The sequence below is a fragment of the Dioscorea cayenensis genome, chromosome 11, assembly GCF_009730915.1.
Source record: "Dioscorea cayenensis subsp. rotundata cultivar TDr96_F1 chromosome 11, TDr96_F1_v2_PseudoChromosome.rev07_lg8_w22 25.fasta, whole genome shotgun sequence".
NCBI lineage: Eukaryota > Viridiplantae > Streptophyta > Magnoliopsida > Dioscoreales > Dioscoreaceae > Dioscorea > Dioscorea cayenensis.
In genome coordinates, this window is record NC_052481.1 from 21,274,812 (window position 1) to 21,287,608 (window position 12,797).

A 12,797-nucleotide genomic window follows, 5' to 3' on the forward strand; every position below is an offset into this window, starting at 1 on the left:
AGATTTCTTATGGAAAGGGCCTGATCTTGGCCCGAAAGGGATTAGATTAATTGCATGGAAAAGGATTTGTCGCCCCCGAAACATGGGGGGCTGGGGTATCCTTGATTTACAGGAGTTCAACAAAGCTTTACTTGCGAAATGGTGGTGGAAATTCATCACCACACCAAACTCTTGCTGGTCTAAGATTATCAAAGCCAACTACTTCATTAGTGATTTCCCCAATATTCTTTACTTTCAACCCCCAAGAAACAAATCTTTCTTCTGGGCGGGAATCAGTACAATTCTACCCACTTTCAGGGCCTGTTTAACCAAGACTGTCGGTAATGGTGAAAACACTTTATTTTGGTTCGACAGATGGCTAGAGGGCCAATCCCCCAATAACCGCTGGGCATCACTATTTCTTGACTGTTCTTTTCCTTGGATTACTTTAAAACAATTTCTTCTCATACTTAATTCTCAGGGTAACCCATTTCGAACAGCCACAACTGAAGTATTCGACTTTTTATTAAATTCTTTACCAGATTGTTCAAACGATATCGAAGACTCTTACTCCTGGTCTTTAGAAAAAAATGGAAATTACTCCGTCAAATCTTTCTACAACTTTTTAATCGATGGAGGTCTCCGCTCTCAACTCTACCCCAATTTCTGGAAAACCAAATCTCCTAGCAAAATCACTTTATTCTGCTGGCTTGCCTGGGATAATAAAATTCTTACTCTTGAGAACTTATTCAAAAAGGTTGCAATTCTTTTTGCACACGACACATGTATACTTTGTCACAATAACTCGAATCGATGGACCACCTTTTTTTAAACCTGCTACTCTGATCTAGCATTTGGTACTTTTTTTCAAGTGTTTATTTGATACTCGAAACTTTACCTTCCTCAGTCTCAAATATCTGGACCATTTGGATACCTTCTTTAAACCCTTCACTCAGAAACCTCTGGGATCTCTGTTCCAGATCCATTCTCTGGAATATTTGGCTGGAACGCAACAATCGTATCTTTAACCAAGATTGTGTTTCTACTTTCTCAATACTCTACAAAACAGCTAATCTGGTTCTTACTTGGATTTCAGCAGACTCGGAGTCCCACCAGCAGGAAGCCACAGAGGACATTCAAAAGCTTAGGCGTTCCTTAAGCTTCCTGAGCTCCAGATCTTCCGACCACACCGACAATATGGCGCCCAGCACTAGTCAGGAGTGATCTGTATCTTCCTTTTCTGAGCAGGCCTGTGTCTCCATACGGTTGACTTCGCCAGCTTCAGATTTATTATCTTGTCTTTGTTCTTATCTTGCTTTCTCATTCAATCGCTCTCCCTCATCTCCCGGTGAGGATTACGCTCTTTACTTCGCTTTGTTCTTTTTGTCGCTTTTTCGCTTTTCTCGTACTCAGATCATTGCTTTTTTTCTTTTTTTAATAAATTGTGGTTTATCCACTTTATTCATCTATATTTTACATAGAATAGATTGAAATGGTTAAAGGATAAATCCAATCAAAAGAAATTATTTGCTGATCAGATGAAATCATACAAACTCAATATATAGGCGAATTGATCCACTTAAAGAAATCAGAAAATTTAGAGAAGTTATACTTGAAATAGATATTTGTTTTAACAGAGCTCTAAATCATCATAGTTGATGGTATTGAAAGTCTAAGATGGAAGTCATATATATATATATATATTAATGAAAAGGACAAGTCACTATTATGACGTATGTACAATATACCATATTCTTTGTTCACCATGTGAGTGGTGGAAATTGAAGTTCTGACCCCTCACATGGACACGAATGCCTTAACTGTTGGATTAACCCAATATCAACTATTTTTTTTTTTCGTTTTCTTTTATGTTTCATGTTCTAAAAAAATTATTTATTATAAAATTTTGATATAAAAATTAGGTGAGCCTTCTTTATTGTATGTTGTTTATCTACTACTTAAACAAAAGAAAAAGAAAAAAATGGTGAGCCTCGTTGGTTTTTAAAACTTTTTAATAGGAGGAGAAATTAAATATTAAGACTCCCAGTATGAAATGATTCCTCTATTTAGAAAAAAATAGAGTAGTTTTTCTGTTCCGAGTGGGTCATGAGGAGACCCGTTGTTTCTCTTTTATTTCTTCTATTATTTTTGTTTCCACAGCTGGTGAAAGGGTTGTTGTTTCTTTTAATTCTTTTTTCTTAATAAATATGGTTTATCCACATTTAAAAAAAAAAAATTCCTTTGTTTGGAGTATATATAACTTTTCATTTATTATATCAAACCATTTCTTTCTCCTTTACAGATCAACAGAGAAATGGATTTTGACAACCATACAATTTTAATATGATGAAACCACAAACATATATAGGAACACTCCATAAAGTAGTAAAACTAAGACTGCAACATACTTCATATTCTTGTCCTTTCATATATATCATATATATATATATCCTTCATCAGTCATATGACCCCCTAATTAGACCACTTTGAAATCAAGCTGTGGCTTCATAAGTGTGTCCTTGATGGCCTTGAGTTGTTGGATGACATCTCTCATGCCAATGCGAGCTTCAGGTGAGTCGGTGGCACATGCCAACCCAATCCTAACAATGGAGATTATGCACCCTTCCTGCTTCTCTGAGCTTATCATCAACCCTCCATTAGTTGTCAGTTCATGGCTGGCAACAAGTTTAGGGTCTATGACCTCCATGATTCTATCAGGGAATGCCATGCGTACACATTTCTCTAAACTCAAGCCCTGTTGAAAGACCTCATTGGTTGGTCTCTTCCCTGTTAGAAGCTCAAGTAACATGATTCCATAACTATAAACATCTCCTCTGGTTGATACTCTACCTCCATAGCCATACTCTGCTCATGATAAATGAAGAAAATTCAATCAATTAGAATATAATGATTATTTACTCTTATTTAATTATGCTTATATTCTTTGATTACCAGGAGGTATGTATCCAATGGAACCTTTGATCCAATTGGTAGAAGAACTTGGCTCCTGGTCAACCATCAGCTTTGCCAATCCAAAGTCTCCGACCTTTGCAATATTCATGTCTTCATCTAACAATACATTGCTTGGCTTCATGTCACAGTGCACCACTGGAGGCTGGCAGTCATTGTGTAGATAATCCAATGCACTAGCTACATCCATGGCAATGTTCAACCTGTCAAGTATGCTTAGCTCTCTTGCTCCATGAATGAGATCCTCCAAGCTTCCACCACTCATGAAGTCATAAACTAATGCAATGAAGTCTCTGTTCTCAAAGTCTATACTGGAGCAAGATGTTATCAACTTCACTAGATTACGATGCTTTGCGTTCTTCAGAGCTTCGCATTCGGCCAGGAAGCTCCTGGCAGCTCCATGGGTTGCAAGATTCAATACTTTGATGGCGATCATCATGCCATCACTAAGAACACCTTTAAAGACAGAACCAAAGCTTCCACTGCCTATAAGATTGCTGGTGCTGAAGTTTTCGGTTGACCGAAGAAGCTCTTCATAGGAAATCAGAGGGCGTTGGCCTTTGAATGTGTTTGTGTTTGAGTTCGAGTTTGCAGAGACTTTTGCTGGGCTTTTTTTTCTTGTTGTTCTGATAAACACTATCCATGCCACAATCACAAGAACGAAGACAGTGACACAAATTACAACAAGAAGCCAGATGAGACGTGAGGTACTTATCTTCTCTCGGTGTTTTCTGCTTTGTTGGCACCAACTTGGTGAAGATGAACTGCAAAGTTTACTATTTCCTTGGAGATGAATACGAGACGCATTTTTAAAAATGCCTTCATTTGGTATCACTCCTTGGAGATCATTGAAGGAGAGGTTCAAGAATTGGAGACCTTGAAGTTTACCGAGATCACTAGGAATAGTCCCTGAGAGTTGGTTGGATGAAAGGTCAAGACTTTGTAAACCTTTCAAATTGGAGATTTGTTCAGGTATAAACCCTGTGAATGAGTTGTTTGACATGGAAAGAACTTGCAAACTATGACACTTCCCCAAGGATTCAGGAATATCACCAGATAACAAGTTATCGGAAAAATCAATGGCAACGACATTCTCCAGTCTCTCTATCTCTTCTGGCAGAGGGCCCGAAAGTAGGTTCCTTGAAAGATTCAGTGAGGAGCTTAGACTAGAAATGGAAAAGATCTCTGTTGGAATACTTCCATTCAGTTTGTTGTTAGAAAGGTCTAGTGATTGCAGACTTTGGTAGTTGGAAAAAGTAGAAGGTATTGCTCCTGCAAGACTGTTATCAGACAAATCAAGATTGATGAGTTTGGTTAGGCTACCGAGAGCTGCTGGAATTGAGCCTTGGAATTGGTTTCCAGACAGCAACAACTTTTGAAGCTCACTGAGTTTGCTGATCTCTTCTGGGATTGCACCAGAAATCAAGTTCTGGCTCACGTTCAGTAATGTCAAGCTTGTCAGTTGACCTATTGATTTTGGTATGCTACCGAAGATTTGATTCTCACCCATGTACAATTTTGAGAGGTTGGTGGACAAATTACCCACAGTGTCTGGGATCATCCCTTCAAAAAAATTGCCATCAAAGGCAAGGAATGCAAGATTGGAACAGTTTGTCAAGGAGGTGATAAGATGCAGGCCATTAGTATCGGTGGAAACAAGCCTATTGTAGCCAATGTTATACATGGTGAGCTTGGAGAGCATGTTCAGTCCTGGAGGAACTGAGCCATCAAGAAAGTTATGGGACATTCTGATGCTTTGGATCTTTGTGACATTGTGAAGTGAAGGTGGTATCTGACCGGTGAATTCATTGAAGCAGAAGTGAAAGAGAATGAGATTTGGAAGAGTAAAACCAACATCAGCAGGGATCTCACCATGCAAATTGTTTGATGCTAGAGCAAAGAAAACAAGTGAAGAAACATTGTATAAAGATGGAGGGACAGTTCCAGTGAGGTTGTTTATGGAGAGTTGCAGGTGTTGAAGTTTGTGGAGATGTCCCAACTCATTTGGTATTGAACCAGTGAGTGTGTTGGTACCCAAGTCCAGAAAGGTAAGAGATGAAATGTTTCCTATGGAATTTGGGATAACTCCATTTAACCTATTCTGTCCTAACTTCATGATCTGAAGCTTTGACAGTAATTCAAGGTTTTGAGGGATACTGCCTGTGATGAGGTTGTTAGACAAATCAAGGACAGTGAGTTCATGGCAGTTGAGTATGGTTTGTGGGATGAGGCCATTGATGAGGTTGGAGCTTATGTTGAGGATGTTTAAAGAGGAGACAGAGCCAAGTTGAGAAGGAATGTTGCCAGAGAGTTGGTTGTCTTGAAGATTTAGGAAGGTGAGAACGGATAGGTTGCCAATTTGAGGACTTATGGAACCTTGCAGTCCAAGGCCTTGCAGGTCTAGTCCATAGACTCTCTGCTGTGCTCTGTTGCAGTAGACTCCATGCCATTTGCAAACTGTTGTGGTTTCATTCCATGAAGAAAGTGAACTTGTGGGATCATTGATGCCATCTTTCAGTGATAGTAAAGCTTCTTTATCAGTTTGGATGTTTAAAGAAGATGATTGGATTGCTTTTGCTTGGGATGCAATGAGAAGGAGTAAAGTGGCAAAGTGATGAACATGTGGGAAATTCATGTTGGCTGTGTAGTTAAAATGAGCCATTTGCTTTGGTATTTATACTCGAAAAGAAGCAGGGAAGCAATGCTGCTTTCTTTTTCTTTTTTTTTCTTTCTAATTAAAGTTGATAAACATAGTTTATTTAAAAAATGATTATAAATTAATTGACCAGCACCGGACACAAAGCAATAACGTCGAACAAAACAAATAAGCTTACTTAATTAGCTAATCAAACTGGATAACCCCTCAATATCCAACGTATCGGTAGGAAAGTACTTGTCACATGCTATGAAGGTTAACATATATAACAGGATGCTATTAAGGAAGGTAATTATTGATATAGTGCTATCATAGTTTGTGCTATTATAGTTTGTGTTTTTTTATTTATTTAATAAATTAGTGATTTAACAATTTTATTTATATATATAATGCTATCATTTGATGTATGTCAAAAGAATATCTTGGATCTTTTATTTTTAATACAAGTTGTTTTTCTTTTATGTTTAAAAAAAATTTTTGGAGGCACTCTAGTTTGAGATGAAGAGTGAATGAGCGTTTATATATATTTGTTGTACACAACTATATTGGATAAAACACATCAATTTATTAATTTATATATATATATATATATTTAAAAAAAAAATGGATAAACCATTTGGCATTGGAATAAGATTTTTTTTTTCATTATACCTTTTGGTTTATTTTTCAAGAGAAGTTTCACCACAACAGTGGTGGTATTATGTCACCTAATTCTTTTCTCTCCTAGAATTACTCCAAATCACCTAGAATTACTCCAAACCACCTAGTTAAAGATTTAAATTTTTCAAGGACATGATCTCCCTTCCACATCATCAAAGCCATAGGAAACTAAGTGTTGCAACCATTAAGGAAGCAATAAAATGACTTTGCGGTGAAAGTAGTAGCACTACACAGTGAAATAAAACCTATTATTAATCTTTGCAAAAAAAATTAATTCACATTCTCTAAAAATCCTTTTCAATTATATGACCAATACAAAAGAGAAAATAATGTTTAAGCATCTAATTCATTTGCCATAAATCTTTTTTACATCTATGACTAATTCAAAAGAAGGATAACCTACTCTTGCCGTGCTCTTTTGCCGTTAGATTGTAGTCCTTTTTGGCTTCTAATTTTGGTTTTCCACCACCCCTTTGATCAGTAGTTGACTTGTAGGGGAAGTTAGCGTTCGCTTATCCCAAGTCCTTTCAGGGATGCAGTCGACTTACTTCTTAAATCTCTTGTGTGGAATGTTTTTTTTAGGGAAAAAGAGCGGGCGAACCCACTAGAGACCCAGGGATGTGCACAAGCTTTGGTGGAACAAGTGGGGACCGGGCCGCGCTCACGTGGGCGCAGGAACCACCCGTACACAACCACTATTTACAACTCCCAGAAATGTGCCATCAGCCGAGAATCGAACTCTCACCACTAGGTGAGAGCTCTATCGGCGACCCATGTACCAATAGACCCGAAGGTCGTTGGCCTTGTGTGGAATGTTTGGCTTGAAAAAAATGTTCATATTTTTAGCAACATCCATTCTATGCATTGTGCTGAGTAACTGAATATTATTCGTTAATGCAGTGTCGAAAGACCAAAAGGCTAAACTTGACGGGTCTGTCTTTGATGCAAGGTGTAGTCTGGAGTTTCTCAGTGGCTGACAGGGGAAGAAGACATTCAAAAGGAGTAGTCCTCCTGGGTCCTTTGTGTTGCCGGCCCCTTGTGGGTCTGGATGAACTCGTACTTTATCTTCGGTTTTTATTTGTATTTTTTTTATGTTCTTTCTTTCTGTTTTGGTTTTTCCTTTTGTTTTTGTTCCACATCTAGTGGATCCTTGCATGCAGTGTTCCTCTTTTTTTAATTCATGTGATTTATCCATTTTACTAATAATAATAATAATAATAATAGTGGTTTGATATCTAATTCACATTCTCTGTAAATCTTTTTTAATTCTACAACCACTTCAAAAGAAAATAATGTTTCTGCATCTAATTCACTTTTTTTTCTAATAAACCACATAATTCAGTGAAATAATAATTCAATTTCTCTATAAATCCTGTTTAATTTTATGACCAATTCAACAGAAAAATAATGTTTGTGCATCTAATGCATGCACTGACTCCACAAATCTTTTATAATTCTATGACCAATTCAAGAGAGAAAATAATGCGTCAGTGTCTAATTCGTGACTTTGTTCACAATGTATTTTGGAAAAACATATAAGAAAATTGATGCCCATAACCCATTTGACAAGCAAGCGTGATGTCATAAAGCTGTGATTTATCCACTTGATTTCAAAATGTTGTCAAATAGATGTGTAATTGAAGAAAAATCAAGAGAGGAAAATATTATTTTACAACATATTGAACATTAACTTTAATGAATCCTATGATTAGCCCATATTTTAGAAAATAAAAATGTAAAGTGGATTTATTGACTAGAAACTAAGATCAAGTCAATTGTGCACAACAAATTTTGGTGGGAAACCTTATTGAATTTGTTGAATTTTAAAGGTTTGTGCAGTCAAGGGCAGAAACTTGAAGCCATTCTGATGGTGGGTAGATGCAGTGAAAGACCAGCAATTGATTGTGCTGCCTGACTCTTTTATGTCCTCATATTTTATGTTTATGATTTCGACTTTCAACAAGGATATTATTAATTAGGTTGTAGTTTATCTTCATTCTAATAATTTTGCTTTCTATGGTTTATCTAATTTTTTAAGAAAATTATTATAATGAAATCAGAAGTAACTATGAGTTGGAAGAACAAAATAACGGGGCCTTCACGCCAAATACTTTATAATTAGCTAGGTCTTGTGCAGCACTCTTGATAATTAGCCATAATCATAAATAACAAAAATTTTGACCTTTGATAATTAACCTAGCTAATAGCGATTCCCAAACTCCATATGATAGTTTTTGTTTTGTGACTCCTCTTGTTTGTATCCTGCCTCCTCTCGAGAGCCTAAGAAAAAAATAGATAAATTATTTTTATTAGAACAAAATATTTTTTTTTTCTTTCCTTCCCCTATTTTTACTACATTATTATTTTTATGAATGTAATTTATCAACTATTAAATATATATAACAAAAAAAATGGAAGAACGTTAAATGATCACCCCCTTCATAAATCTCATTTCCCTATCAACTCAAAGTCCCTATTTAAATCCTACATGTAGTTTGTTATAATAATCTCATTTCCCTTTCAACTCAAAGTCATTATTCGAATCCTACATATAATTTGTTTTAATAATTATATTTTTATTTATTATGATTATCTCAATGAAAATTGACATGACGACTCCATGTCTCCCGGTTAGAAAATGAGATAGAAGTCAAGTCTTTGATAAAATGGTTTGCTTATATTTTTCCCCAAAAACACTAGACAAACAGTTAGATCATGTTGAGACATTATTAAACTTAATAGCATGATTATTTGCTCATGGTGACGTGATTGCTTGGGTCCCCTTGCTAAAAATTAACATTGTGTACTATGGGATTGTTGAATACTTGAGGCTGTTTAAAGATGGATGTTATAGCCTATAGTGACTCTCTAGCTAGGTTTTTTATTATTGTAGCTGCTAAAGAAATAAATGTGAAAACTCTTTGTTTACTATCGTCATAATAAATAGTCTACTAGTTATGTTTTTGGCACCAACCGTATAAGAAAGGAAAGGTTGTAATTCTTCCTGCTTGCTTCTCTCCCTATTGTCAAACTCTGTTCCGGTGATGGCCCCCTAGGGCCATCAATCCCCCTACCCAGGGCCTAATGTTAGTGCTAGTGTTTCCTGGGCGAAAGTAGTAAGCTCAGGCTCCTTGGCCTCCTCTCTTGAGCCCTCTTTCCACCTCCAAAATAACCCATTTTGATAAACTTAAAGCTCATCCATTGCTTTCTGTCACCATTAGCCAGGACCTTTGGAGCTTAGCTAGGGATAGTATGCATTCATCCCCGTATGCCAAATTCTTAGGTAAGGCTCTCCCCTGGACCAGGCAAAGCTAGCCTTGGCTGATGCCTGGCGAGGGATGGGAGCTTTCACCATTGCTGACCTTCTAAATGGTTTCTATTATATCCGTTGTGAAAACCAAGAAATGCAAAATAGACTTCTTTGGGATGGTCCCTGGACGGTGGCGGGCCGCATTCTCTAACTAGCTCCCTAGCGAGAGAGCTTTCAACCTGAGTTTGAAAAAATCTCTCTAGCTGCAGTCTGGATCCAGATTTATCACCTTCCCATGGAACTTTGGGGAGGCGAAATACTTGAAATGGTTGCCTCTCAGTTTGGGCGAGTTCTTAAGGTGGATGAACACACCATTGATCGCTAGGGCCAAGTTCGCCAGAGTTTATGTGGAACTTGATCTAAACAATCCTCTTCTTTCAGGAGACATGGGTAAACTATGGAGATCAATCAATCTTTGTTCTAGTTTTCTATGAATAGCTTCCTGTTTTTTGTTACAGGTGTGGGCGTTTGGGCGTGTGGGTTATGGGGAAGCGCACTGCACCTTCTCTGACAATCGCTAGCATCTTAACCGACATGTGCCCTCTGCTTCTCTGGAAGTAAAGATGGTGCAAGTCGAGTCAGTGATGTAGGCTGATAGGGCCATTGATGTGCCAGATGACATTGCTAACCCTGTTCCCATGCAAACCCTTCCGGCTAAGGATGGGGATTTTAGACCACGACTGAAACTCCGGTCCCTCTGTTCCTCCTCTAGTGGCCACGGCGGTCATGGCGGTGGTGCTCAGGCTAGTTCTCGAAACCCTAAAACTGTGTAGCCTCTCGAAGACGATGCCCAGGATCTTGACATGTGGCCCCCTGCATGGCGCAGTGGGACATGTGGCCATAAATCTGACATCATTCGCATGCATTCGACGTGTGGAGTTCTCATAAAGTGAGGGGGCATATTCATCATTCTGGGGGGTCCTCGAGCAATGCTAGTCCACTGCCCGAGACTAACAACCTTGCTGCCCATGCTCTTGCTTTATTGCCATCTCCTTCTCTCGATGCCTTGCCACCCATTCCCCTATCTTTGATGGATCAAATCACTCAAACCCCAACATTACCGCTGGCCTTGTCCAATCAATTCCCCTTTTGCTTTCTCCCAAGAATTTCAAATTTTTTTGGAAACGATCAAGACAGCCCGATCCCTCCCTCTCTAAATGACTCCTTTCCTAGCCCTACTGAAAAGATTTGAGTGATGTTAATGGATCTGGCTCTCAATATCTTATGGCTGTAGACCGTATAGTTGATGCTCTTGCTAATCCCCTGCCAAACAACCAAGGTATGCTTGATATCCCCTCGGAAGGCTCTGAGGAGTTGGAAGAGCCATATGATGACATGATCCTTAGCCACTTCCAAAATGAAGCTAAGCTTGAAGCGTTGGCTAGATGAGGGCCCTCTAAGAGTGGATCACGTTCAAAGAAAGAGAGAAACTCTTCCTCCTTTTAAACTCTTTCACTACCTTGTTCTTTGTTCTTCCCTCTAACATGTTTCATGAATACTAAAATCCTTACTTGGAACTGTAGGAGCCTCTCAAATCCTCGGATGTTTACCCGTTTGCAAGATATGATTGCTAGTCTGAAGCTTGACCTCCTTTTGCTTAGTGGAAACTTAAGCTTCCACCATCGTGTTCACCTTTTCTATGAAAAGTTTAATAGAGGTGGGGATTGGGTTGCTATCCCTTCCGTCGGCCTTTCTGGTGGAATTCTTGTCCTCTGGAATCGTTCAATTGGTAGTGTTACTCCAGTGGCAACCTCTCGCTTAGTGATAAGACTTGGATTCTTACCATGATTTACAACTCCCAAATCCTTCATGAGCAAAGGAGCCTTTGGCATTTTTTTCATGCTCTCTCTGGCTTAGGCACCCCTTGGCTCCTTACAGGTGACTTCAATGCTATCCTTGGTGCTGATGAAACATAAGGGAAGGTTCTTTTTCTCATTACGCTTCTAAAGTTAATCTTTTTGCTGATTTTCTTTCAAACAACTCTCATTTTAGACCTTGGGTTTTCTGGCTCTAGTTTTACTTGGTGTAATGGTCAAGTTGGTCTTGCTCATCGCTGGGCTCGCCTCGATCGTTTTTGGCAAACTCTCTTTGGCTTTCAGACTACAACAATATATCTAATAAGCACTTGGTCCGCTCTATTTCTAATCATTCGCCCATGTTCCTTCATGCTTTTACCTTTACTTGTAATTTTAAAAAAAAGATTTTATGGTTTGAAAATCATTGGCTTGACTATGAGGGTTGCCACAACTGTGTGGTCAAAGCCTCAAGGCCCAAATGCTCCTCCCTTTGCATTCCCTTTCTCATGCTATTTCAAATACTAAACTTCTTCTCTCGGTGGAGAAAGTCAAACAAATGTCATATTGAAGAAGAAATCCTTAATATTGAAAAAGAAATTGCCTACGTGGAAGATCCTTGCTCCACGTTGGATGATGATTGGAAAAATATTTGGCTCAGAGCTCTCCATAATCGACATTTTGCCCTTCTTCAGTCGAAATCAATTTATTGGGGTCAAAGAGTGAAAAGCACATTGGCTTAACCAAGGGGGACATTAACTCTAGCTACTTTCCACAACTCTGTCAAGGTTTCGTTGTCATAAAAATAAAATCAGAGACATCAAAGATACTTCGGGTAATATCTTCTCCTCTCAACTTGAAATTGAAACTTGCTTAACTGATTTTTACAAAAATCTCTGGTCCTCTTTGTCCTCTTTTTTTCGTTAATTCTCTGATTTTGGCCATTTCGGATGACCTTCACATTCTCTCTGAGGAGTATAAAAAGTAGCTCACTAGACCTATCTCCAAGCGGGAGGTCTATTCTACTCTTTATTCTATGTCTCATGGCAAAATGCCCTGGACCTGATGGCCTTAATGTTGAATTTTACCTGTTTTACTGGAATCTTATTGAGGATCAATTTTTCAACGCTATCAATCATTTTTTTAATACCACTTTGCTTCTCCCCTCCCGGGGCCAAACCTTCGTGGCTTTGATTCCCAAGAAAGACAACCCTACTCTTGTCTCTGATTTTGGCCTGATCTCTCTTTGCAATGTCTCTTACAAAGTCATCTCTAAAATCCTTGTCAATCGTCTTAAGCCATTTATTTCCAAGCTGGTTGGTCCAGAACAGGCTGAGCTTATTTCGGGGCATGGCGCTAATGACAACATTATCACAGCCCAGGAGATAGCCCATAGCCTTGAAATGGATTTCCCAGCCCCCAGGATGAT

At 38.4% G+C, this 12,797-nt stretch overlaps 1 protein-coding gene across 1 annotated transcript; it reads right to left on the reverse strand.

Moving 5' to 3' along the window:
• Positions 1-2,242: 2,242 nt before the first annotated feature.
• On the reverse strand, positions 2,243-5,611 carry LOC120271762 (putative receptor-like protein kinase At3g47110). Its single transcript, XM_039278439.1, has 2 exons — positions 2,932-5,611; positions 2,243-2,844 (listed from the first exon to the last, which is right to left on the reverse strand). Exons 1-2 carry the CDS (start codon positions 5,609-5,611, stop codon positions 2,456-2,458), a joined length of 3,069 nt encoding a protein of 1,022 aa, XP_039134373.1. The 3' UTR covers positions 2,243-2,455.
• Between the last annotated feature and the right edge of the window lie 7,186 nt (positions 5,612-12,797).